Source organism: Arvicanthis niloticus, chromosome 1 (genome assembly GCF_011762505.2).
Source record: "Arvicanthis niloticus isolate mArvNil1 chromosome 1, mArvNil1.pat.X, whole genome shotgun sequence".
Classification (NCBI taxonomy): Eukaryota; Metazoa; Chordata; class Mammalia; order Rodentia; family Muridae; genus Arvicanthis; species Arvicanthis niloticus.
In genome coordinates, this window is record NC_047658.1 from 111,049,597 (window position 1) to 111,077,072 (window position 27,476).

Genomic DNA, 27,476 nt, shown 5'->3' on the forward strand with positions numbered 1-27,476 from the left:
AGGACATCTCCTGTGCCAACACGCAGAGGTGGGGAAGGCTCTGTGTCTGTGGTGACTCAGCAGAGGCAGCCTTCCACCCTCCTCCTCCAAGGAAGCCATAAGCCATGTGTCCTGCACCTCTGGCTGGCCACGCACACTGATGTCTTCAGGCTTGGCACGTGTAGGACATCAGCATCTGTGCCTGAATGGAACTCTGGGGTCAGGGATGAAACTGCATCTACATCAGCCATGAGCCTGTCTCACTTGTGACAGGACTCTTTTCTGGGAAAAGACAGCCAGCTGGTTTCTTACCTGTGTCTGTCTATCCTGGCTTCACTCACCTAGCTCTGCTGGCTCCCCCTGAATTCCTTATTAAGCCTTTCTACAGGGGAGGTAGGAGAAAGGATTCTAACCAATGAGATGCATTGTGGGAGGGTGTTCTGAGGAAGCCCCCTCTACAGACAGGCAGCCTCGGCTGCTCATCTTCTGCCCTATTCTCAGCTTTCCCCTTTTCATACCTGGAATGCAGAAGTGATGTTGGAGGCTGAGCAGCTATAAGGTAATCGGAATGAGTGAGCAGAAGTCCAGGGAAGCCAGTGCCTCTGGTCACATTAGGCCCTAGGTCACCCACTGTCTTCCTAAACCATCGCTAGTCCTTTTGTTAGGAGCAGCTGGATTGTGAAGCTGCTGGAGTCGCTTGGTTCCTGGGCTTTGCCCATCACTGACTGAGTGCTGGGGGGTCATTCTCTGGTTATGCCTCAGCACCTGAGGAAACATGCCACCCTCAAAACGAGGCTGAGAGTGTGTCTGTAGTCCCAGCTACCTGAGAGATCAAGGTTCAGAAGCTCAGGGACAGCCTGGGCAGCATAGACTTCATCGAACTGAACCAGAGCAAATGCGGCCTAGCTTGGCTTCTGGCAAGTTCCTGGTTTCTCCAGGGAAAGGTGGGTGATGGTGAAACCTACACTGTCTTTCAGGAGAGGTGCACCCTGCCCAGGAAACTCAGCCTGACTCAAGGCTGTCTGTTCATCTCATATGGAAAGAGAGGCCCCTGGGGCAGATGAAGAAATTAGCTGCTAGCTTTGCCCCTTCTGGCTTGGCATTCCAAGGAACAGCCTTTAGATCTGTTTCCTCACCAGCAGCACTGTGGAGTCAGGCCTGGCTGGCTGTGAAGACTGAGTGGATCATTCCCTGGGAAGCCCTTGGGGCAGGTGGCTGATGGGAATCTTGGGCTGAGAGACTAGGTGGCTGTGCCAAGATCTCATCAGAAACTTCCAGACTAGATAAAAGGTGACCACAAGTGGCCCGTGCTATATGAAGGCTGAGAAAGATACGGGTGGTTTGAGGCAGAGGCCTAGTGGGGCCATTGGGAATGGGAACCATGAGGGGTTTGCTGGGTCATTAGAATCAGCTCAGAGCCACGTGTCCTGTTCTTCCTCTTTGATTCTTTTCTCCTTGATTTTGTTTTGAGAGGGCCTATGTAACCCAGCCCTGTTTCAGCCTCTTGACTGCTCAGATTACAAGAGTATACTGCCATGCCTGGCCATCTTGTGAAATTTTGTTACTGGTTTCTCTAAGATTTGTTAGTTTGGTTTTGAGGGCACAGAGGAGATCCCAGTGTGAGGCATTCCCCACTTGTCACTGGACTCAGATCACATACCCCAGGACCACCACAAAACACATCCCAGCCCATCTTAGAGATGGAAGAGGGCTATCTCTCACACTCTCTCTGTCTCACTGTGTCCCAAGATGAGTGCAGGGCACCTCTGATTCCAAACCCCTCCAACCTTCTAGAACTTACCATGAAGATGATGGAGACAAGATTGGTGAAATAGGCTGGGAATCGGTCCCTCCAGGTCAGCTTCACCTTGTCGGTCTGCAACATGAAACCATCTGCTCACTCACTGGGAACCACCCCAGTGGGTGGACAGGAGTATGCACAGAAACTCAGAGAAACTTCCAGAAGGTGCTGAGCAAACATGACGGCGCAGTGAAAGAAGCACACAGGGCCTAGTCCCCTGCGAATAGGGTCACACAGTGACAGAAAAGGGAATGGTCTCAGGGCTAGGCTTCCTCTTTGCATGGGCATGACATTGCCCACTGTGCCCTAAGAACTGCATAGCCTGAGAGGGAGCGGCCCACATCTGAGATACTCTTCTTTCTCTGCAACCTCCTGTCCAGGGCTCCAGGTCCTAAGCTGTTGGGCCATTTGTCTGGGTCCAGACCATAATAGCTATTTCTCCTTTGCTGAGCAGGTTGGAACAAGTGGCTAGCACAGCATGTTAGAACTCAGAGCACTGTAAGGCCATGTTGACCTGGGGCCACATAGCTCACAGAGGCTCTCTTGGGCCCTGGGTTGGCTGGCCTGGAGGGACCTTGGGAAGCAGTTGGTCATTAGCCTCTTAGGCCCTGAGCTGTCTGGACTGAAAGGACCTTGGGGAGCAGTTGGTCACTAGCCTGGGCAGTTTCAAGTGTGGGGGAGGGGCTTTCAAAAACAAAAACACACTTGAGCCCAGCATGCTGGCATGGATATCACATGGGAGGCCACTCATTCCAGAGGTTTCTGCATGCATGCTCACAAGAAAACAAGAAGCAAGAGTGGACACTCGTGACAAGCATGTCTCCAGAACCCCACATGAAGCTGCCTCTGCTCCCTGTGGATCCCTGACAGCCATGCAGTGACATTGCAACACACAGCAGGCTGCAGGTGGGAGGTGAGGAGGGGACACAGATGGGACTGTTCCAAGAACACACCACAGAGGTAGCCAGGGACAGACATAGTGGCCAAGAAGGCCTGCAAACGGTGTCAAGGCTTGAGTTGCCCCAAAACAGAGAAGTACCAATTTCACCCCTGCCATGGCTGTCCTAACCCTCTGCTTCCATTTGTTGGTTGGTTCTTCTGGAACATTCCGGCGCTTCTGAGGGTGGGTGGGGAAAGAGAGCACTGGGTGGCAGAATGAGGGAAGGGTACCGCTGATCTTGGATGTGGGTCTAGGCAACGGTTCACTCTCTCTTTGAGCACCATTTGCCAAGGCTGGCCTGGGCTCTTGGCATTTTAAGCAAGTTAACACACAACAGAGTCTCAATTCAAGATCAGGACAAGGGGAACTAAAAGTTTCCAGAATAAAGAATCCAGCATTCAGTCCCCATAGGCTTCTTCAGCAACATGATTTCAATGGTTTCGAGCATGGGAAACATGGGTCTGTTCCCACTACCACCCTGAGACAACAGAAAGGGGGTCACACCCAGAAGCACAGGTTGGCATGCCAATCAGTGTTTGATCTTTTTTTGATAAACCAATTTCATGGGGCTAGACTGTAGCTCAGTTGGTAGAATGGATCCCCAGCCGTGCACAAGTACACGGTAGTGTTACATCCCTGGAATCCCAGCACTCTGGAAGATGGAGGCAGGAGGATTAGAAATTCAAGGTCATCTTCAGTTACATAGCTAGTTGGAAGCCAGTGTGGGCTATATAACCATGGGCTGGCTAGAAGGCTGAGCTGGTAAAAGTGCTTATGGCCAAGTCAGATGACCTGTCTTCAATACTTCAGGACCCACACTATGGAAGGAGAGAACAGACTTCCTAAGGTTGTCTTCAGATCTCCACACACGTGCTGTGTCATAGACATATAAATAAATGTATTTTTTAAAAAATAATAAAACTACATGAAGTAATTTTGTTCCATAACTGGGGGGAAAATCAATGCAAAGCTGTCACTGGGAGCCCCACCAAACAGGAGAGAGAATGTGACTATATGAACCCTGTGGGCTCAGGGCCACCATCCTCCTGGAAGCCTGAAAAAAAAAAAAAAAACCCAAAACCCCAAACTCAAAACTAAAACAAAGCAAAGCAAAACAAAACAAAACAAAACAAAACCAACCAACCAACAAACAAAGAATGAAAACCACCCTCCTAACATCTTTGTGGCTCTCTTGTGGTCCAAGACCTAGGGCTGAGCTGAGGCCAAGTGAGGCAGTGCCCGCTCTCTGAAGTTGCTGCTGGGATGGGTGTGGTGTATGGGGGCTGCAAACCTCTGTGGCTTTAGGAGCAGACACTTCTCTATGTTCAGTCCAGTCTGAGATCTGTGACCAGAAAGCCACTAGGACCAGAGTACTAGAAGGCTTAGGCTGACTCCTGAGATTTCCCCACAAAGGCTTAGAGCCAGGGAGGTGCCCTGGGGACATGACTGGGGTTTGAAGGGTCTCACCTGGGGAGGCTACTAGATTGTGTACAGAAGGTACTATTCAGTTTGTTCTAGAACTCACTGTGTAGACCAGGCTGGCAGAGATGTGCCTACCTTAGCCTCCCAAGTGCTGGGATTAAAGGTGTGTGCACCACCACATCTGGCCATGATGACTGTACATCACCACATCTGGCTGTGCTTACTTTTTTCATTCTTGAGTCCTGCTCAATCCCTTTGGGGTATTCTGGAAGATGTATCTGCCTCCTGGCTACAAGAATGGAGACTTGTACCTGCCAGCCTGAAGCCTCTACTGTACGCACTTCCATGTAATTGTAAAGACCATACCTGGAGGATCCTAGGTACCATAAGCTCTAGACATGGGACATGATAACAAACAAGGTAAGAGCCCAGGATTTGTCTTGTTACTCCAGAGGCTGAAGGTACAAGGGCATCAGGAAAACCATGAGCCTGGAAGAGTATCTTCTAACTGCCCAGTACTGCCCAGTACCAACATGACCCGGTAGCCTGGAGGTCCTGGCCTGCTTCCGTCATGTGAAAACCATCAATAACGAAAAGGTCAACGCCTTTAGAGGCGTGTAGCAAGAATGTGTGCTGCACATACAATCAGAACGAAAGGCTTGGGCACAGTTTACTATAAAAAGACAGTGGCCTGAAGCACGTCACAACACTCACATCGTCTCCCTGTCCCTACGTCCTAGACTCTAGGATGTGGAGAAACAAGAAGCTCACAGACCCGGATCTACAAATGCTCCCAATTCATTGTTCAACACAGAACACAGGTTGCATGGGGTGGGGCAGAGCCTTCCCAGCAACCAGATCCAGTGTGACACGTTTGCTGAAGTTGAGGTTACTTTCAGGATACATCAGGGGACAGTTTAGAGCAGAGTCGGGCCAATTCTGCTCCTTTGGTCCAATCTGGCCCCAGGCCGGTTTTTGTAAATAAAGTGTTATGGGAACACAGTCTTGCATATTTGTTTATCTTTTGTCAATAGCCCTGTTCACACTATAGTGGCAAAGCTGAGTAGCTGTGGTGTAGGCTTACACAGCTTAAATATTTACAATCTGAGCTAAGCCCCAGTCTGCAGAGAGCACACAGTATTTGTTGACACCTGTCTATACCTGGGAACATATAGTTTCTGCTGACCCCTGGTCATACCTGATAAATGTATAATGTTTACTGATTCCTGGTCATACCTGATAAACAATAGTGTTTGCTGACCCCTGGTCACACCTCAGACACATAGTGTTTGCTGATCCCTGGTCACACCTCAGACACACAGCATCTCACTGTGGGAAGTAAAGAGCAGAACCTGTACCTCTTTGTTTCTGGATTCTTTCCTCAGTGACTTCTCTAAGACTCTGGCTTCGTACTCTGCTCTGGGATGATCCTGAGAAAGACAGCGAGTCAAGAAAGAATGTATTAGTATTGAGTCCCTCCACATGAGTTCATGTATTTGCCTTAGGGACCCTGGGGACCAGTTCACAGCTGGCCATCATATTTCCAACATAAAACTCCCTGAACGTGGCCTGAATCTCAGCCCTGGATCCCCCCTCTTGCTAGAACTCCAGCTCAATAGAACAGACAGAGGGTCTGGCTTCTGTGTCCGGCATAGGGTCTTAGCTGTGCCAGGCTTCAATGAACACCCAGCTGTGAACTGACCCTCTGGAACATTTTGTGGAGTAGCCACAGGGGGTCAAAAGAGATGTAGCGGAAAGGCAACAAGCGCAGGCAGGCTGGAGGTGCCAGGCCTCAGGGAGCCGAGAGCAATTCAGCAGAAGGTGCTGGAAAGAAAGAACAGATCAGGTGAGAGCAGGAGAAAGCAGAGCCCAGGTGAGAGCCTCGAGGAGACGTCCGGTAGAAAGACGGGAGCGTGTGTGCGAAGGTCCCTCTCCCCAGAGACAGGCTAGAGGAAGGCAGAGTGACCAAAAAATAATTCCAAACCTTGACAGCTTCCTGCGGGGAACCGAGAATAAAGACAAAAACAAAAAGCAGCATTAGTGAGGTTATCTGTAGAACCAGGATGGTGGCAATGTCCAGCAGAACAGAGGTCTGGATGCTTGCCCTTTTCAGATGCCAGTTTTGCAAGCTTCCCACAATTCTCAGCTCAATGGAGAAGCACACAGAACAATGGCCTGGCTTCCTTCTGCATCCAGCCAACCTGGGGTTCAGGTGGGGTTCAACTGGGTGGGGGTAGGAGGGTAGAGGCAGCCTCTTTACCTGAGGCCACCCACTCCACCAGGACCGTGGCTGGCCGTGGGACATGAGTGGCTTACTTTGGGGGAACTGACTCAGGCCCACTGGGGTTGTATGCCCAGTGGCCTCAGGGATACCTCTCAGAAATCAAGCCCTAGGGATCTTGAAGGTACTGGGGTCAAGATGGGGTTGGTGAGCTATTCCCCTTGAAGGTGTGTCCACCAGGACAGTAAGACCCAGCTGGCATTTCTTCTATTGGAATTATCAACATGGAAACAACAACCAAGGATAGGAGTCTCCTGGAGGTCAGTGAGCCCACCCAGGAAAGAGCTCCTCCTGCACCAGATACAGAGCATTGGTCATTTGTGAAATGGACTCACTGCAGACACTGTTACATGGGTGGGTGGCATGGCTGTGGCTGGCTAAGTAACTGTCTGGGAAGCTTTCTGTGCCCTGGGCATAGCTATGTCCAGTAGAGACCTCCCCAGTCTGGTCAAGTGAGGCTTACTTTTCAATGCCTATAGGACAGTAAAGGACACTGGGAACAGAGATGTTAACTAATATACCACAGGTCACACAGCAGTGGTGATATCAGATTAAATGAAGTCTGTGATCAAATGAGTACTGTGGTCCCAGAGCTTATAACCATAACCTGGCTGCCAAGCTGGGAGCATGAAACAACATGGCTTCAGCATAGAGCAGAAGCTACCACAGGCTCTTTGAAAGGTGCATGTGGCCTAGAGTGACCAGCAGACTGGACTCAGGAGGGTGTGAGCTGTGTGTTTTATAAGGGCACACAGCTGGGGCTTAGTAGCAGCACTTGTCTAGAGTGGTTCAAGTTCCAGAGAGAGAGAGAGAGAGAGAGAGAGAGAGAGAGAGAGAGAGAGAGAGAGAGAGAGGAGGGAGGGAGAAATGGATTTGTAACACATCAAAAACATAAAAGGGGCCTCACTTATAAAAAAGTAAGCATGGGAGGGACATTGGCAATGCAGGGGGACAGCATTTGCCTGCATAAGGCTATGGGTTAGATCTCTAGTATTGAATAAACCAGATGTGGCAATGCACACCTGCCTTCGATCCCAAATCTCCAGACATACAGCCTGGAAGGTTGGGAGTTCAAGATCATCCCTGATTATGCAACAAGTTAGAGACAGCCTGAGCTACAACCTCAAAGGGTAGGGCATGGCATTAGGTATGCCTCAGCCCTGTAACCCCAGCTCCCGGGAGGCTGGCTTCTGAAGACTGTAAGGTAGAAAGTGAAGGAGATGGCATGCTGCACCAGATCATGGCCATGCCTCAGCACGTGCAGGGAACAGAGCCTACCCTACAGCAAGGCTCTCCTTGTGGGGCAGCACTCCTTAATGACCCTAACAGGGGATTCCTGCTGGAGATGGTAGTCAGGGGATTCTGGGCAGACTCATTGTCCCTAATTACAGGGCCATCTATTAGTGAGCATCTCCTCTTTGGAACCTGGCCATGTTTGCATTGAGCCAGTTATTAAAGGTTCTGCTGGGCCTTTCAACCTCCTCTGCTTGTAGACAGCAATGATTTGGATGGAGGACAGAGGAAGGCAGCCTGTGGACAGCAGCGACTCCCTGCCCACACCCCACAGCCACAGATGCGATGAGGTCAGCATGGGAAGCCCTGGCCAGCACTCGAGCCCACACTTGTGGGTGTTGTGTCTTTGGGAGCATGGAGACAGAAAACACTGGTAGATGGAAAACAGTTGCCCTGACAACCGAGGAATACCAGGGCGATGAGTGAAGGAGCCACAGAAGCCGTGCCTGGGATCAGGGGCCAGTCAGGACCTGGATCATCCACGTGAGCCAGAGGAGATGGCAGAGGGGGCCCGGGGAGGACAGATACGGCCACTCACCTCCTCCTCCTCGAAGCCTGTGAGATCCCAGCGGTAGTTGAGTCTCATCTGCTTCCGTTTCCAGTGTTCCATGAAGGTGGCAGCTGTAGGATGTTGGGAAGCAATCAGGGCCAGTGGGCACCCTGGATGATGCAGAACCTCTCTTCTATGCCACTGGCTGAGCAAAGGCCAGGGCCACACAAGTAAACAGGTTCAGCCCTCTCATCGACCCTGCCTAGACACTGCATTCCCACTTTGCAGATGAGGAAACTGAGGTAGATGTAAGCTGTGGCCAAGGTCACTTGGCTAGGCAGAGAGGGATAGACTGGCTAGCCTTTAACCCTGGGTCTCTAGTAATATTGCTTATTGCTCTCAGTGTCTCTGGGGCACAAGTGCTGGGGAGTCTTGAGGTCAGAAATGGTAAGGGTTAGCTAGACACTCATGCTAGCATTAAGCCCTGCAGGCATCCCTTGTATCTGTCCACTGACTGCACCACTGGCCACTGTGTCCTGTTTGTTTATTGTCAGAGTCCTGTGTACCTGAGGCTGGTTTTGAACTTGCTGTGTGGCTCTGATGGTTGGTTTTACTTATCAACTTGCTGCAATCTAGAATCACTTAAGAATGGAGTCTCAAGCCAGCAACTGTGTAGATCAGATTGGCCTGTGGGTATGTCTGCAGGCGATTGTCTTGATTGTCAAAGACCCGTCCTGAATGTGAGCAGAACCATTTCATAGGCTGGGCCTTAAAATGTATAAGTAAAGCAGGCAAGCTAAGAACAAGCCTTGGAAAAACCCGATTTTCCTGCCTCCACTTCCAGAGTAGACAGGTCTGGACCATCACACCTAGATCTGTGTTATATTCCTGACAGACTAACCAAATGTTTGAATGCCACCTCCTCAAGGAGATGCTGATGACACTCCCACACCCCCACTCCCACCTTCACTGCCCATACACACCCAGTGTCAGAACACATCAGCCAAGGGCTGGAGAGGTGATTCAGCAATTAAGAACACTAGCTGCCCTTGTAAAGGACCCAAGTTCAGTTCGCAGCATCCACATGGTGCTCATCACTACCAGTAACTTCAGTTCCAGGGGATCTGCTGCCCTCTTCTGACCTCTGAAAGTACTACACTCAAATCAACACATACGTCTACTCCAGCATATACACATACATATACATCTTAAAAGAAAACTATCAGCCAACCCCTCACAGGATGCTATGGTGCAGGTATAAGACTTCTAAGACTCAAGTGTTGAAGTTTGATCATTACTGTAAGCTCTGAAGACAGTGAAGGCTAACCCCACTGTTCAGGAGTGGGGCCTTCAGGAGTCAATTAGCTCAGATAGGTCCCCAGGATGCAGCCTGGTGAATGAGCCCCTGCAGCTCTGTGAGGAAAGGGAGAGACATTGTCACACAAGGCCCTGTACTGCCCTATGATGTTGCCAGCACCAAGGCCATCCCCATGGGTGGGCTCTTGACCTTGAACCTCCAGTACTACGAGTCAAAATGAACCTCTTTGCTCTATAAAGTGACCCCATCTCAGACATTTCATTGTTGTGTGAAAAAGAAGCAGCACAGGACCAACCCCAGACTGCATTTGTTCCTGCCACCTTCTAAGACAATCCCTGTCCACCTGGGTGGCTTTTCTAGGTATCTGGGGCAGGAATAGGGCCTAACTCCTCTGTTCTTAGTACACAGTGGGTGTCTGGCCCAGACTGGCTCTCCACAGTGTTCACTGATGGACCAGTGATTTATGAACACACAGCTTGCAAAGGCAGACACAACAGCTGAATGTTTGCTGTGAATACTGTCCTCAGGAAGTCAGCGGAGGCAGGGGGATGGTTATCAGGGCTTGAGATTCTCAGGCTGCCACAGGTAAGATGCTGTGCCAAGAACTGTCATGCAGAGTGCCTCTGTGAGACCCTGTAGTTACCAACCAGGATTGATTTCTCGCTGTCTTACAAAGGACAAAACAGGCTCACAGGCTGAAAACTGCTTATCTGATAAGTAGGGACATCAAGACAGAAATAAGGTGCCCCATTTGGGAATCCTGGTGGGGGGGCTTCCCGGTGGAAGTCAGAGCCATAAGACATGGCCACAGTCTTAGGACAAAGGGAGCAGCATCCTAATTCCCTTTCTTATCACTTCAAGCTATGCTGGAGAGAGAGCACAGTGGTTAAGAGCACTGGCTGCTCTTTCAGAGGACTCAGGTTCAAATACCAGCATCCATGTGGTAGCTTACAACCATTTGTAACTCCAGTTCCAGGGCACCTGATGCCCTCTTCCAGTCTCTTTGGATACCAGAACATATCTAAAACATGTGCAGACAAAACATTCATACACACACACACACACACACACACACAAATTGAAATCCCATTTCTGGCTGAGACTCAAAGCTGAGCCTTCTAAGAAGGGCTGTGAGACTGTAAGAGAGCAGAGGACCTGGGTTTGGTTCCCAGCACCCACACAATGCTCACAGCCACCTGTAATTTCTCTTCTGCCCCAAGGGTTCACACATGTATATAGCACTCATAAACTTACACGAGCACACAGCACACACATACAAACACATTAATCAAAACAAAACAACCCAAACCAAATGGGCCAACCATGTGAAGAGGGAGTTCCCAAAAGGAACAACAGGTTTATACAGGAGCTCAGCCTCCCTCTCCAACAAGGGAACCAAAAAAACCACAATGACTCAAACAAAAGATAAACAGGCAACAAAACTAAAAAACAAAATCCTCCCCCACGACAGTCAGGACAAGAACCCCCCCAAAGACAAATGTTAGTCAAGTCACAAAGAAAGGCTAGCATTTGTTTGCTTATGTTTGCACAATCTCAGCCATTGTTCAAAGCACAGAGGCTTTAGAAACATAGGAAGGGGACCACCACACCATCAGCCATCCAGCGACAAGGGCAGTGTCAGCAGCCCCGAGGGAAGCACCCATGCATTGCAGCAAGCATGCATGAGTGGATGGGTAGATGTGATACGTGCTGGGGACACACAGCTGTGTCTTACACATAAGGAGGTGAAATTGGCATTTTTATCGACACAGTGGGACCAGGAGACCATGAGGAGAAGTACTAATGCAGGAATGGAGTCTGTGAAGAGGGAGGTGCTGTCATCAGAGGTCAGGAGCAGAGGAGAGCAGGGGCTGGGAGTATGGACGCCTGCAAGGCCAGGAACAGGTCTGGTATTCCACGACAAGTGGGTGGAATTGACACGATTGCAGTCTTATGTCATTTGATTCTGAGAGCTGAAAGTCAGGACTGTGGATGCCCTCAACAGAGCTGTGATGCCTGAGAGGTCTGAAAACCTCAGTGCCCTGAGCTGAGGACCTACATCAACACACCCAAGCATCCTTCCTTCAGGACCTGAGAGGGAGTAAACTCTTCTGTAAAACCCTTCCCTGCCTTTTGGGAATGTAACAGGGGACAAGGGACTTGGTTGGGGAGTCTATGAGAAGAGCCAGGCCCCAGAAGAAAGATGCCTCTGCCCTGGGGTATGGTACCATGGCAGAGGCCAGGGCCACCTCCACCTGCCTCTGAAGTCCCTGCCCCTTATAGTGTTAACATCATTGGCTTTATCTCCAAGACAACACACCAAGACCTCAGGCAGTGTTCAATGCTGGGCTCTGCCACCTCCAGTCTCCTGCTCGCACATGCAGCTCCCTGGCCTGTTGGCTGCACTCACTGACTGGCAGTAGAGTGCCACACTGTTGTGGTGGTGAGGTAACCTCGTGTCCACTAGCATCAGAAATAGAAGGAATGATTCCAGAAGAAAACAAACCAGGGCACGGAGGGTTGGGAGGTGCCACACTGTGTCACTTAGAACTGATTCTGGCTGACCCTTGGGTCTGTGCTTAGTTACCTCACTGGAATAATGCTGAGGGATACTAGATCTCCTTAAGGGAAAAACAATCATAGTCCTATCTGATATGCAAACTATTCAAGCTTTTCCTCTCTCTTTCTCTTTCTCCTTCCCTTCATCCTTCCCTCTCTCTTTCTCTTTTTTACACAAGGTCTCTCTATGCAGTTCTTGCTGGCCTGGAACTCACTTATATAGACCAAGCTGGCCTCGACCTCACAGAGTTCCTCCTGCCTCTGTATCCCAAGTACTGGGATTAAAGGTGTACCATGCTGAATACATCCTTTTTGCAGGAGGAAACAGAAGCAGAGAGGTTAAGCAATTTGCCTAAGTCACAGCACCCAGAAGCTGGTTCTGGAACATTCTTTGCTTATTTGAAGTGAGGTATGAGAGCTCTAATCTGCTGGGATCCAGGCTGACCAAGACCCAACAACCCTTGACTGTGTTAAGAAAGAAACATGTAATATTAAAGTGGAAATTTTCTGTTTCTTTTATGTGAGCCAGAGGCCAGTGCTGGTACTAGGATGCTGGAGCTGGGCCTTCTACGCTTGGCCACGGGCCCCATGGCACACATCAGCAGGGCTCTGTGCTGAGATGGAACAGAGGGTGAGACTATGCTCAGATGAGGCTGCACGAAGGGGTCAAGGAGGCTCAGACAGAGGCAGGGTCAGACCTCAATCCTGGGCATCAGATCAAGAGAGAAAAGTCCTTTCCACATGGCTGAGCATGGGCTGAGAAAGGCCAGAGGGAAGCCAACCACTCATCTTCCCAGGACTCCTGTGGTCCTGATAATGCTATCCCTGGTCCTGGACCACACATACCATCACATAACAGCATCCTCCCACATGGACCCCCTTTTACACAAGCCCCAGGGCCACCGCTGCTCAGAAAGTACACCCCACTTCATAGACACAAACCGAGGCACAGGTGTACCAGGGCCTTCTTTATAAATGGCGAGACCTGTACCTGATCTTGTGACAGCAACATGGCATGTGGAAGGGAATACTTCTTTATCCACACAGGAGCTGAGCCATGCATGGAATCTAAAATAGCAAGATCACCACCCTAGCTTGGAGTGCAGAGGCTAGGACAGTACAGGACAGACAGTGAGGAGGATCCAGGTCAGGGCCAACAGCACGGAGTCACAGTCCTGCTTTCTTAAGCATTTGTTTTGGCTACAGAGTCTTACACAACTGTCTTCACTTGGAGGATCCTGCACTGGGTGGATCTGCCTGGATCAGACCTGGGCATGAGCTCTGTATGCTCCCAGAAGCCCTCAGGTGGGGCCTGTTCTTATCACCCAGCTCTTCTGAAGGACGCCTCCTATATCAGTCAGTGCAGCCCAGGTCGGGGCCTGAAATTATGAAATTGTTCTGTGTGGCCCTAAACATGAAAACATCTAAAACATTTATGGTAAATCTTTACTTGGGCTCTGGGGATTTGAACTCAGGTCCTCCTGCTGATCTAGCCACCTTCCTATCCCCAGCTTTTTTGCTTTTTTAAATACTGAGCTCAGAGCCAACATGTAATGATGGTATGTGCCACAATCAGTCATTTGTGCATTAGCTCTCTGAGAGACTTCTGTTTAGGTAAATCCTAAATTTTTATGTTGCGGTCCCTACCTTCAAAATGATGGTGTGGGAGGTAGGGCCACTGGGACTCTTGCAGGTAGAATTAGAGCCCTTATTGAAGAGCTTCCTATTGTGTGAGGACACAGTGAGAAAGGACACCTATGCCCCAGAATCTGGTGCCCCCACAGGATCTGAATCTGGGATGTCTGGCTTTCAGGCCATGCAAAGAAATGGGGTTTGCTCCCTAGAGCGGTGCCTGTGATACCATTATTCCCATCAGGGGAGATGCTTGCTCCATCAGGACTCAGAGCTGGGTTCCCAGGGAGTTACAGGGACTGGGACTCCCTGCTGCCAAACCGCCAGTGCAGACAATGGCATCTCTGCATTTTTACATGGGTCACTGGGACCCAATCTACTTGCTACAGAAGTTCAGCTCATGACCCACCACTGGCCTTTTGATCCAGGCCGACAGTTGCATTGTAACTATCCCAGTGTCCCCTTCCAGCTTGAGGTGATGGGGCCCAGTCTGGGACAACACCATCAAATCTCAGGCTCCAATCTGACATGTCATTCAGAAGTCCCTCTAGACCCTGCCGCTGGGCAGAAAGCACCATCCTTTGTTCTGTGTGGAAACTGACAGACGTCTGAGACCTGTGATTATTCTATAATGTCAGAAAATTGATGGTGGCAAACAGCTAAATGGGCTCAAAGTTGCTCAACGTGACATTTCATTACGAGCTTTAAGATGTCAGACATCGCAGGCAGGAGCCATCGGAAGCCGGGATTGCTGAGCCCACGCTAGTGAGGCAAAGATTAAAGAGAGGCTTTAAAGATTAAAACAGCAGTTCTGGGGGACTGAGCCCTACTCCTCATTGCAGCCAGCAGGGGAACAGTACTGCAGGCCTGCCATTGTGCAGAGCTGGGAACAGCTGGAGTGCAGGAAAAAGCCTCAATGGAAGGAGGGATTTGGGGAGAACTAATCCTTCAGAGGGTAATGAAAGGGTAATTGATGAGGGATTTGAGGTCTCTGCTAAGGCCCTTGACAGCTCGCCGTGCAAAGGACCCAGGATGGGTTTTCCTGCTTTACTATTTCCCGCAGTTCTCTCCCGTGGGCCCCTTCTTGTTTCTTTCCTTTGGACATAAGCTTCCTTTCTCTGAAGCAAGGCCTCTTTCTCTCAAATGGGTGGGCGTGGAGTGAGCCAGTACTTGCTTCTCTACTTGATGGACAGGCATACAATGGAGACACGCTGGTGAGACCCCAGCCTTAGAAGAATGAAAGCTTCTAGCTGCTCTTCCTCAGGCCTGGCAGCGCTTTGAAGGTGCAGAGTAAAGGGGTCTCAGAGAGGCCGCTGACAAACTCCCACCATCCTGGCTGGAGCAAAGAAATTCTGAAGAGACTCCTGTGCCCCTCCCTTCTGCCATCAGACTGTTCAAACAATGGAACTCAAGGAATTGGAATTTTCCCAGGAGTCTCATGCTGAGGAAGAGAAAGGCTGAAGCCTGGTGCCAGACAGAGGGGCAGCTTGTCTCCACAAGAGACCTCACACAGGTCTGAGAACTTGTCAGACCACCTTGCAGGAGAGACTGGGGCTGAGACAGTGATGGATCAGTGATGGGCAGGACCACACCCTGACCAGGACTCTTAACTCTGCACTCTTCCTGCCCTCTGTTTAAGCCTGAACCTCATGTGTGGACCCTGAAGGTAGACTTGGGAGTCACTTTGTCCCTCTTCCCAGTATGGTTACACTGAATGACTCTCCTCTGATTTACACTGTTACGTAGCTGTTTAATTGATCTACTGATGATGGTTGACCCAGGCTGGCTAGGGCTACCTGGGCCCAGGCTGACTCTGATAGCTGCTGGAAAAGTAGATGTTCAATGTTCAGTAACGACAGGAGGGGCCCTTGCAGGAGCTAGGAAAGTATTTGAACATCAAGGTATGAACAGAGAGCCCTTACTTGTATCTCAGAGGCAGTCAGGCAGACAAGCAGGCCCAAGAGCTGTCATTTACTTTAGTCTGTGTGATCTCTGACAACCACTTAACCTTTCTGTGCTTCAGAACCCCCATTAGAGAATATACCCCCAGATGTCTGCAGGCACAGGGCAGCCCATCAACCTTGTTTAGCACACAGATTTAGGGTCCTGGGTGACAACTCAGTAGGTCAGACATGGTATCCCTCTAAACTGCACAATAGCCCTGGAAGTAGCTCTTTGACAAGTTCCCTGAAGGATTCTGAAATGGTAACCCTACCCTCACTTGGAGGAGAATGGGCAAATGGCCCCTACCCCCAGAGAACAGGCATGAGTGTCCTTTCTAGTCATCTTCACTGGGGTGGCACCAAAACATGGAGGTGAGTGCACACACACACATGCACACACATGTATGCACACACACATACGCATAACACACATGCATGTGCACACAACACACACATGTGCACAAACTGAAGCACATTCAAGCACACATGCATGTGTGAGCACACACATACACATGTGCATACACATGCATGTACACACATGTACGCACACACACACACACAAACACACGCACACACAGAGTCTATTCCTCCTACTACGCAGCTGCTAGAGGGAAGCTTAGGTAAATCTCTGAGCTACGAATGTTGCTAGGCCAGTGAGATAGTAATCAAGTTGGAGCAAAGTGACTAATCTGGCACAATGCTTGTGCTGGGGCTGGGGGTGTCACTGTGGGGCGGTGTCACTGTGGGGCTGTCCTAGGTGAGCAGGGTGTGCTTTAATCTGGGGCAGCAGCAAGGGGGGCAGGAATGAAGGGCAGTATTAGAGAGATGGTGTCAGAGAGACAGAGTCTGTATGGCCATGATAGCACACACCCCTGATCCTTACACACGCAAAGCAGAAGCAAGAGAAGTGGAGTTCAAGGTCAGCCCTGGCTATATATCAAGCTCAAAGCTGTGTCAGCTTCACAGAACACTGTATTTAAAAAAAAAATCAAAAGTAAGAAAAAAAATCTTTAAAAGGCACCAGGTGCCACCTTCTTTGAAACAGGACACAGAATAGGGACCACAGATCTCTGCAAAGGCAAGATGGATAGCCTTTACTCTCCCTGTACACATGGGAGAGTCCACGTGTTACCCATTACCTGTGAAAAACTTCATTCACTGTTGGTGAACACTTCCCACACTCAAGGTAAGGCCACATGGGTGGAACTTCGGCGAGGACCCTTCAAGAGCCTTTAGGGCTGGGGCACAGCTCAGTGACAGAAGCCAAGCTTAGCCCTTATGAAGCTGGCTGCAGGACGCTCTAGTTCCAACCCTAGCGCACCCACCAAACAGACAGACACATTCACGGTCTGCTGTGGGAGGTTGTGGTTTCCATATTTGGGCTACAGCCAAGTCCCTGTCTCTGGAAATTCCAGGAATGAGTAATTTCAAATGAAGTGTGGGGTCACACAAACACCTCCCCTCCAGTGGAGGCCTCCTTCCTCCTAGAGAAGCCTCACCCTAGAGGCTGCTGCCCAAGCTTTGAGGCAGGCTGAGGTTCTAGATGCTCCTCTCCCACCTTTCCTCCTAGAAATCTCCAGGGAGAGACTTCATGGTCAGACACAACCTCGAAGCAGATCCTTCCAAGGTAGGCACTGGTGCACCCTGAGAAATATGGTGGACCCAAGTACCCTGGGGAACTGACGTCCATCTGAGAATGCTCTGGCCACTGCTCTCCATTGCAGTTGAGTCCTTCCTGACCAATCACTGCAGAACTTACTCTGTCATTTATGGCCTCTGACTCAGTGTAAGGCAGGAAAACATCTATGACACAGTGACCCAGAGTGTTGACTTCTGATTCCTCCTAGCAAGAACATAAAGTTCTTTAGAGCAGGTTCCTGCTGGCCTCTCTAAGATCCCCTGTCACACTCCTACCCATTTCCTGCAGAAGCAGGCTCCTTCAGGGTCCTGCACCTCACCCCAGGGCCTTTGCACATACTGCTCCCTTGGAATCCTGGTTGTTAAAACTTAACTGAACACCACTAAGCTTACTTCTTGTGGTATCTGAGGTGGTGAATACTTGGTAGCACCCCTTACACACTGACTGGTAAGTCTCTTTAGAGACTCCGCCAGTCCCAAAACCTCAATGATCATCTTGTTGCTGCCCCCAAAGTTCTGAGGTTGTAGGCACACAAATCATCACACTCTTTTTTTTAAACAGGGATGTTGAGGATTTGAACTCAGATCTTTAAGCTTGCACAACAGGGTCTCTTACCTACTGAGCTGTCTCCCAAGTCCCATTCTGTGGGTACTTTCATAGGCATTTTCTTAACCCCAGCCTGACCTAATAGTCCAATGTGTTCAGTGACAGCAACCATTCATAAAAGGTGTGGAACACGGGCTGAGACTGTGCCCACGGCCTGCCTCCTCTCATCACATTCCCAGCTTATAGACAGATGAGGAAGCTTAGAGCTCAGAGTTCCAGTAAACACACTGGGCTGCCCAGTGGCTTAAGACGTGGCAATGAATAATCTGCCAGACCTGCCACAGGGACTTTCACCCATTGCACGTCTCAGCTGCTGTCTGCACCCCTGCCTCCCAACCATGTAACACAGTCCGACTCTGAGTTGCTGCTGCAGGACACTGGCACCAAGGAGAAACCCTCAAACTGGGACCTTTAGGCAAAGGGAGACTGTGGGCTGTACAAGATCCAGGTGAACAGGAAGTTCTGGTAAATCTTTGGCAGCTTTTCCTTGTTAGTAAGGTGCTTGTCTGACCATCACAGGCTAAGACCACATAGACTGGGAAGGGACCCAGAATTATCCCTTGGCCTACTATGGCTTCCCACACCCAAGAGTGTTCAAGGCTGTCCTGACCTTCATTCCTGCCCTGTGACCAGTCAGCCAGTTGAGTCTGGAGGTGGTAGAGTGGGCCCTCTCTGACTCAAAGGCTACCTACAAGGTAATCATAGCTCAGTTCAAGGGCTTTCCACCTCTTTTGGGCAGCCTCTCCTTGGTGACCCTGCCCTTCTCTCCGGTGATTTCCTCTCAGCTGGAAGCCCTACAAGTGCATGCTCAGAACCTGTAACCAGTGTAGAAGCCAGACACCCCTGTGTGAATCCTGTATCCCCTGTTGGCAAGGCTGTGCAAACTCCTGCTTGCAAAGAAGTGATCTGCCTCATTTGCTATCAAAATCATCTCGGCTCAGGATCTGGCTGGGGGTAAAGATTTTGCTGTGTAAGTATGAGGACCCGCATTCAGTCCCTACAATCCATAGGAAAAGCTAGGTGTTGGAGCACGTACTTGTAATCTCAGTTCTGGGGAGGCAGAGACAGGAGGATCCCCGGAGTTCCCTGGACAGCTGGTCTAGCATTACTTGATAAGTTCCAGGTCAGTAAGAGACACTGGTTCTGAAACACAAGGTGGGGCTGGTGAGATGGCTCACTGGGCGAAGATACTTGCTGCCAAACCTGACAATGCAAGTAACCCTTGGGACCCATGCAGTGGAAGGAGAGAACCAATTCCTGGATATTGTCCTCTGACCTCTATACATGTGCCATGGCTCATGTGCACCCCACTACAAGCATACAAAATAAATTAAATGCAATACAGAGTCAAACAAAACCCCCACAAGGACAGCGGACAGCTCATGAAGAGCAATGTATGTGCCTTCCACATACATGTGCACACTTATGCACCAACACACACACACACACACACACACACATACACACTTATATATATATCCCACCACCACTGCCACTATCTGTAGACATGCAGTAGCCACACTTCCTAGCCTTGCTTGTCTCTAAAGCTGGGCCCCAAACTGTGATGGCTGGGATTAGAGTCTGTAGGGAACAGCTAGTTGTCCCCAACTCTGATCAGGCTCAGGCTTGAGGATTGTAGTTTAATTTGGCCATTGCTATTCAGAGCTGGGTGACCTCAGACAACTTGTGACCCTCTGGATGACAGTCCACGGCAGGATTTCTCAAAGCCTGGGCTATGCTGACAACTTTCAGCCAGATTAGATGATCCTTGCTCATCTTGAATACAGTGCAGACCTGTGGCCGTCAGGTACACTATGTGACCCACCTTCACACCCAGTACCCAGACCTGTGGATCATCAGGCTCAGAGTCAGAAGAGAATGTTCCTGTTCCTGCAATGCGGGTGGCCCAAGCAGAAGGCTCCACTTACCCCAGAGGGCCATAAACACAGAGAAGAAGACAGTGGCAGGGTTGTCAAAGAGGTGACTGGCACGGGCTGTGGCACAGGCTGAGCTCATCTTCCAGTAGCTGCAGGTCTTGTCACACAGAGGACACATGGTGATGTTGTGTCTCTGGTCACACATCTCCATGCTGTAAGACAGAGGTGGCCTCAGGTTCCCAAGTGGCCTCAAGTCCTCAAGTCCCAGTCCACTTTCCAGGGTCAATGGAGGGCAGCCATAGCAGTCACAGTCATAGACATGTTGGCTAGCTATGGCCACTCTATCCAGTGACAACCCTCTCTGCTTCCTGCCATGTGCTTTACAGGCATGTGGCTCATGCCTGACCATGAGTTTTAGGACTGCAGGCGCCATTTAAGACCCTTGACTTAAGTAAACTCCCATGGTTGGGGGAAGGGTCCTGGATCTTCACCTTGAATAGAACATTGATAGAGCCAGCTCTGAAAACACCCACTCATGTCCAGAATCTTCTCGGGGCAGAAAGAGGCATCAGAATGTTCCCTCTAGAGTGAACCTTGGATGGTAACCTTGGATGATGCCTGAGGTCAACACTCTTGATACCTCCACAGCCCAGGATCCCCAGGCAGCCTTCCTATTGTCTCCAGGACCTATCAAAGCTGTGTTAGATGCACAGAAGCCAGTTCTTTATATGACCAGGCTCAGAAGACCAAGGGAGGGATGGGGTGAACTGCAGCCAGGAGGCCCTCACTGTGGCCAGACCTATGCTAGGTGACTCTCTGGTGGCACTAAGCATCATGCCATGACCCTTATAGGGGATACTGACAGCTAAAAAGGTAGAGAAAAGCCAGGCAGTGGTGGTGTACGCCTTTAATCCCAGCACTTGGGAGGCAGAGGCAGGCGGATTTCTGAGTTCGAGGCCAGCCTGATCTACAGAGTGAGTTCCAGGACAGCCAAGGCTACACAGAGAAACCCTGTCTCAAACAACAACAACAACAAAAAGGTAGAGAAAGGGTGCCCAGGACTTCTCTCTTTGGGTGGCTAGGCTCAAAGGAGCAGGCCCCCAAGCTTCCAAGTCCCCAAGCATCCTGAGGGGCTCACTCAGGAAACAGAGGAGGCTCTAGGGATGGCAGGTCCTAGCCAGTGAAGCACACAGACTCAGCTTGGTTCTGAGGCAGTGCCTCAATAGGTGAGGAGTTTTGAGGCCAGGGTACCCGGGCCCTTCCTTGCTCATGCTAATACATCCTGAAGTTTACAAGTCTTCAGCAGAAGAGGGGAGCTGGTGGGGTGGTAGTGGAGGTGGTGGTGGTGTGATGGTAGTGGTAGTGCTGTTAATCACTAATCTGTAGGTGTCCCCTGACTTAGACTGGCACTGGGAGGCTGTCACATTACAATCCTATCTTCACAGACGGGAGCAGGAGCCCAGAGAAGAAGGTAAATTCCCATGGTGGGAATTAAAGACCAATCTTGGAACAAGAGCCCTGGGCTTGGAATGGCTCTTAGGGTCACAGGCCCTGCTGAGCTCAGGTTTCTAGGCTGTGTTCTACACTGTCTTGTACTCCGTGACTGTGCTCCAGTCCACTAACTTCAGGCTCAACGTCTGTGGAAAATGAGGAGAGGGGCCAGAATACTGGCCTCTAGCCACAGCCTACCCTGAACTTTCCTTCCTTCAAACTTGGACCAGACCCTGATCTATAAATAGATGCTCAGGCTGGAGAAATCATTCCCAGGGGTCAGATGGTCATCCGGGAGAAAGCTGAAGTGAATATTTTTGCTTTTTGCTTTGTTTTTCAGATTTCTGGATCCACGTGAACTTGAGCATATATTCGTGCTGGCTCTTGGGGACCCTCCTCTGTGCCCGAGGCGGAGAACACCAGCTCCTTTCTTTTTTTGAGCATCAAAAAGGAAGCTGGCATTCATAACAGATGTGAAGACAAGGACAGGCTAACGGCCACCAAGACAGTGGTTTTGGAGTATCTGGGGAAATGAGATATACACATGCACATGCAGGAGAGAGGAGGGCACCCAGAGGAGAGGGAGGAGACATATGCTATGAAGCCTGAGGTCCTGAGTTCAAGTCTCAGCTCTGGCCTGTATGTGCAGTCTTGGGATGGGTGCTGAGTCCTACTGCCTCAGTTTCCCAGTCTTCCTAGATAAACTGAGTGTAAGGAGTGCAGTGCTGCGGGACTGCTGGGAAAGTGAAGTGTGATGGACCAGCATGTGTGTGACCTTTACAAGGGCCAGTACAACTCAGCCCTAATGTAGCCGCTGCTGTCACCAGCCTCCTGGGGCCTTAAATTAGCACAATGTTACCAGAAGCCCAGTAACTGGTTCTTCAGGGCCTACTTCTCTCCTCAAACTGAGACAGAGGAGTAGATGGGATGACACCAGTTATGACCAGTCTGGTCTGAGCCCTTCTCCCTAGGAACTGGTGGGTAAAAGGCTATTCCTTCTGGTCAGCTGTGTCCCAGGGCCATGCTGTCTGCTTGGCTCAGGACTAGGGAAGGCTAGAGGGCCTGAGGACTGGCCTCAGGCACAGGGAGTGCCAAAGCCCAGTTCCACTTGTCTGCCTGCCTGAGTCTCTGTGTCTTTAAGCTGTCCTCCTTGCCAGCCTCGGCTTCTAATACAAATGCCAGCAGCAAACAAACCGCCTTTTTTTTTTTTTTCCTGGGGGCTTTAAGCTCAGCCCAAATCAAGAAACACAGCCTGAAGTTCCAGTACTCAGAAAGGATTGGTGGCACAGGGTACACAGGGTGGTTTGTCACTGGCCACCCCTTCCTTGTGACCTCAGTCTGATCTGACGGATTCCAAGAGGGGACTACATGCCTCTGGCTGCCATGCAAGATCAACTGGGGCAGAGGCCAAGGTTGGACAGGCCTGGGCATTGTCTGTGCCCCTAGATGATTACTGTTTGCCTTTCTGACCATGTGATTTAAGGAGGCTGAGCAGCCAGAGTAAAAAACCTGGGTGTTTTCTCTAGGGAGTCCACACCCTGAGCAAGCAGAGCCCCCTCTACTCAGGGACATCATGGGAATACCCCCACTCCACTTCCTGCTTCTCACAAGCTTTGAGCTCTGTCAGTTGACAAGGAGCCTTATATCCACCAAATCTCAGCCATTTTCATCTGTCCCATCAGCAAATCCCAGCATGCATTGCATTATTTTTGCATTACAAAGCCTTGCATTATCCATGCAGACACAGGAACAAACTTTCTTTTGCTTGGGACTGAGAGAACTGGGCAGGGAATTCTGGTGAATGGATTACATATCAAACATAGAAGGGGCTGAGAGATGGCTCAGTGGTTAAGCACACTGGCTGATCTTCTAGAGTCCCAGCCTCATATGGCAGCTCACAACTCTCTGTAACTCCAGTTCCAGGGGGGAAAAAAAAAAATCTGTGGCCCTCTTCTGGCCTCTGTGGGTATTGCACACACATGGTGCACACATATACATGCAGACAAACCATTCATATACATAAAATTAAAGCATCACACAGCAAAATTGGCTATATATATACATGTATGTGCATATATATACATATATGTGCATATATATATATATATATATATATTTTTTTTTTTTTTTTTTTTTTTGTCTGACAAGATCCCACCTATTCCCTGGCTGACAGAAAAAACAGGGTTCTTTACTGATTGGAAACAGTGATATTCCAACCTGTAGCCCATGTCAGAGCAGCACAGTTCTGAGAAAGTCCTGCAGCTGGCCATGGGGTCGGGCCAGCTCAGATCCCCGTGTGGCCTCAGGACACAGGTGCCCCTCGGCATCATGTCTTCTACAGAGCCCAGGATTTCTCCATACCTGGGGATGTTTTCATCCACGGTGGCACATCCGTAGAGAAAGACAATGACGCCCACGATCGAGGCGGGGATGAGCATCTGGGTGTAGGCTCCAAGCCAGGCAAAGTACAGGCCAACCTTCTCCCCAAAGTATTTCCTATGCCAAGAAACAGAGATGCACTCACACCCTAGACCACGGGACATATCATGGCCCTCCCTACCCCCTGCAAGAACAACCCTAACTGGGTCACTGTTTTTCCTGAGAGCTGGAGTGTGAGGCTCTAGGAGACTCCATCAGACTTGGGGTTTTATCTAGTCTCTGTTTGCTCCTCCTTACTTTTCTTTCTTTCTTTTCTTCTTTCTCTTTTTTAGTAATATTTGAAGCAAGGGCCTCACACACACTAGGCAAGTGCTCTCCCACTAAACTATAACCCTGAACATATTTATATTCTCTTTCTTTCTCTTCCTTCCCTCCCCCCTCTCCTCTCCTAGCACAGGCTAGCCCCAAGTTCATTATATAGCTGAGGATGACCTTGAACTTGTGACTCTCTCTTCACTTTCCAAGCACTTGGATTACAGGTAGGCATTGCCATGCCTGGCTTACACCATGGAGCTTAGGGCATTGGCATGCTAGGTATACATTCTACCAGCTGAGCTGAATCTCCAGCTTCTTTTGGAGACTGGATTTTTCTCTATATTGCAGGCTGGCTTTGACCTCACTATATAACCCAGGTTGGCCTAAAATTCCCATTCTTTCTGCCTCAGCCTCCCAAGTACTGGGATTGTCTATGTGTGTCCAGGTTAGACTTTGCCTCTCCTCCATGCCTTGGGGAAGGGTGCACTTCTGTTTGTAAAGCCCTCAGTGGTGGTCCAGATATGTCCCCATGGCTTGGGGTTCCATCCCAAGCCTCATTCAGTGTAAGCAACAAATGAAACTTGGTTAAAGGCATCAAGTCAACCCTCCTACTCCCATAGAGTCTGCTAGTCTTCCCTGGCTGACATGTACTGTCCATTCATACCCTCATCCACAAGCCTACACAGGACCGAAGCCCATCCTATTGGCCTTTCAGCCTGTCCTGAAGATCCTCTCTGATCTTGTTACAAATTCTCATGTGCTGAGGCAGGTGCTTCTTCCTCTCAATACCCAAAAGTAGGTGACCTTAGCAGCTGCCCTGGTGGCCAGGCTGAGGAGGACTCAAGGAGAGTCAGTGGGTGTGGTCAAACGCTGGTCATCCAGCAGACATAACTAGGTAGTGTCACCAATCCTACTTGAGCTGCCTTGCTTCTGGAAGACTCAATGGCCCACACAGCCTTCTAATACAAGCAGGTTCCCAGGTGGTTGAATATTTGGAGCAGTTGACAAGCCCAGGGACTTTATAATCCTGACACAGCCTTGAGTCTTGCTTCACACAGACACTGGCTAAGAGGCCAGGTGCCCCCACTCACCTGACCAGGTCAATGGGCTGGTATTTGTAGAAGACTCCGTAACTTGCCCATTCTTCATACAGGAGCTGGAGAGAGGAAGGAATGGAGGAAAAGTTGATGGGGAGGTCCCTCTTCCTCTCTCTCTCTCTCTCTCTCTCTCTCTCTCTCTCTCTCTCTCTCTCCTCTACCAGCTTCAGGGTCTCTCCTAACAGGATAGATCCCAGGTATACCTGCCATTGCTACTCATGCTGTGTCCTAGAAGAGCTTCTGGGTTTCAGTCAGCCACTCCATCATTCATTCATCCATTCATTCACTCATTCATTCAACAAATGCTTAGGGAATGTCAGGGAGGGGATTGGCATTACAGATCCAAGTGGGGATGGGGAAGATGTTTTTAGAAGTTTATGGAATCTCAGCTTTTCATGACTGGTTTGGGAATTCACCTATGACAACTGATAATAAGAGATCACTTGGGTCAGATACCAAATTTGTTTATTATCTAAAATATGACAAACCATCGGCATTCAAGCAGGGACATATGGATGGTAAAATTGAAAGAGAGTCTCCTGGTGTGCAGTGATAGCACAAGATTCATCTCCAGAGACAGGCTGCCTGACTAACACGTGTTGTGAAAGGACCAGGGCCAGCCAGGTGGCTCAGCATGTAAAGGTGCTTGCCCTCAAGCTTGGCAACCTGAATTCCATCCCCAGGACATGGTAGAAGAGAACTGATTCCTACATTGGTCCTCTGGCCTCAACACGTCTGTCTGTCTGTCTGTCTGTCTGTCTGTCTGTCTGTGTCTCTCCCTTCCTCTCTCTAGCTGCACAGTCTCTCATGATGGGACAGAGTGGCCCAAACCCCACACAGCTGTCTGTGTACTGTCATTGCTACTGTGTACTGACTGAGTGGAAATGGGGCCTAGAGACCCTCCTTGGCACATACACTCCATGCCTAGCCTGGCAAGGAATTGCCAGGCAATGGGCTCTGTCTCCACACACTTCCCAAGGGGGTCCCAGGTCAGAGCTCCTCTGCTAGTCTTCATGGGACAGGACTGTCTGGTTCTCAACCATCCCTCCTCTGTTGGCAACAGAATAGTAATGGAGAGGACTAGGTAGGAATGGCTGTGTGGACTCCTACTGTCCCCGTCTCTTACTCTGTTGACTGTCATGTGTCTTCTTTCTGTATATTCATCTATGTTTATATATTTAAATTATATGCCTCTGTCTCCCTTCCTGCCCCCACCGTGTGTGTGTGTGTGTGTGTGTGTGTATACAGGTGTAGGTAGGTATACTGGCTGATTTTGTGTGTCAACTTGACACAAACTGGAGTTATCACAGAGAAAGGAGCTTTAGCTGAGCAACTGCCTCCCTGAGATCCAGCTGTAAGGCATTTTCTCAATTAGTGATCAAGGGGGGAGGGCCTATTGTGGGTGGTGCCATCCCTAGGCTGGTAGTCTTGGGTTCTATAAGCAAGCAAGCTGAGCAAGGCAGGGGAAGCAAGCCAGTATGCAACATCCCTCCATGGCCTCTGTATCAGCTCCTGCTTCCTGACCTGCTTGAGTTCCAGTTCTGACTTCCTTTGGTGATGAACAGCAATGTGGAAAGTGCAAGCTGAATAAATCCTTTCCTCCCCAACCTGCTTCTTGGTCATGATGTTTGTGCAGGAATAGAAACCCTGACTAAGACAGTAGGTGTGTGTGTGCGTGTGCGTGTGTGTGTCCAGGTATGTATAAGGCCAGATGGCAGTCTTGGGTGCCATCCTTAGGAAGGCCATCCACCTCTTTTGATCTCCTATTGTCTAGAGCTCACTAGTCACACTGGCTGTCCACAGCACCCCAAGGCCCTCCTGTTTCTCTTTGCAAGCTGCCATGTTGACTTATTTTCCCACACAGGTTCTGAGGATTGGATTCAGGTCCTTGTGCTTATGAGAGACATACTTTATTAACTGAGATTCTTCCTGAGCCCCTTAACATTCAAATTGAAAAAGGAGGTGGGGTGGGTCTCTGTACTCAGGTGTTGTGCATCCATGAAAACATTATCCCAGACATTCTTAGGGACTGGACTGTGAACTCCCTGCATATATATGTACAGCCCCGAGTCTCATGTGACTACTAGGAGCTGGGACCTTTCGAGAGGAAATCAGGGTTACCTGAGGTCACATAGTTGGGGCCCTGACTCCAAACACCATGGCTCTTTGATGGAGCAGAGCAGTGCTATCTGCAGGTAGGGAACTTAGCTAGTCATCTTATTGGCTATCTGAATCTTCCTCCTGTGAGTAGCTGTGGTTTCCACGCTGCCTGGGGTTCTCTCTCAACTCAAAAGGTCCAGAGTAGAGGGGGAGGATTGATTCATGTGACTCTTTAAAGATGAAAGACAGGCAAGGTAGCATGATCTCCACTTGGGGGTTCCTTCCTGCCTGCCTGCCTGTCTGTCTGTCTGTCT

The 27,476-nt window shown here is 49.9% G+C and overlaps 1 protein-coding gene across 12 annotated transcripts in view; it reads right to left on the reverse strand.

Annotated features, from left to right (window-relative positions):
• The window catches only part of Ano1 (anoctamin 1), a 163,931-nt gene that overhangs the window by 26,702 nt on the left and 109,753 nt on the right, over nucleotides 1-27,476 (reverse strand). For 5 of the 12 annotated variants that reach the window (XM_076914445.1, XM_076914435.1, XM_076914429.1 and 2 more), the window contains 8 exons: nucleotides 25,057-25,121; nucleotides 23,633-23,767; nucleotides 19,832-19,992; nucleotides 8,255-8,337; nucleotides 6,127-6,138; nucleotides 5,501-5,572; nucleotides 2,820-2,897; nucleotides 1,781-1,855 (listed from right to left, as the gene is read on the reverse strand). In XM_076914445.1, coding sequence (XP_076770560.1) covers nucleotides 1,781-1,855; nucleotides 2,820-2,897; nucleotides 5,501-5,572; nucleotides 6,127-6,138; nucleotides 8,255-8,337; nucleotides 19,832-19,992; nucleotides 23,633-23,767; nucleotides 25,057-25,121 — 681 coding nt within the window. The remainder of the gene's footprint in view (nucleotides 1-1,780; nucleotides 1,856-2,819; nucleotides 2,898-5,500; nucleotides 5,573-6,126; nucleotides 6,139-8,254; nucleotides 8,338-19,831; nucleotides 19,993-23,632; nucleotides 23,768-25,056; nucleotides 25,122-27,476) is intronic. The other 7 variants (XM_076914456.1, XM_076914454.1, XM_076914448.1 and 4 more) reach the window with 3 other exon arrangements.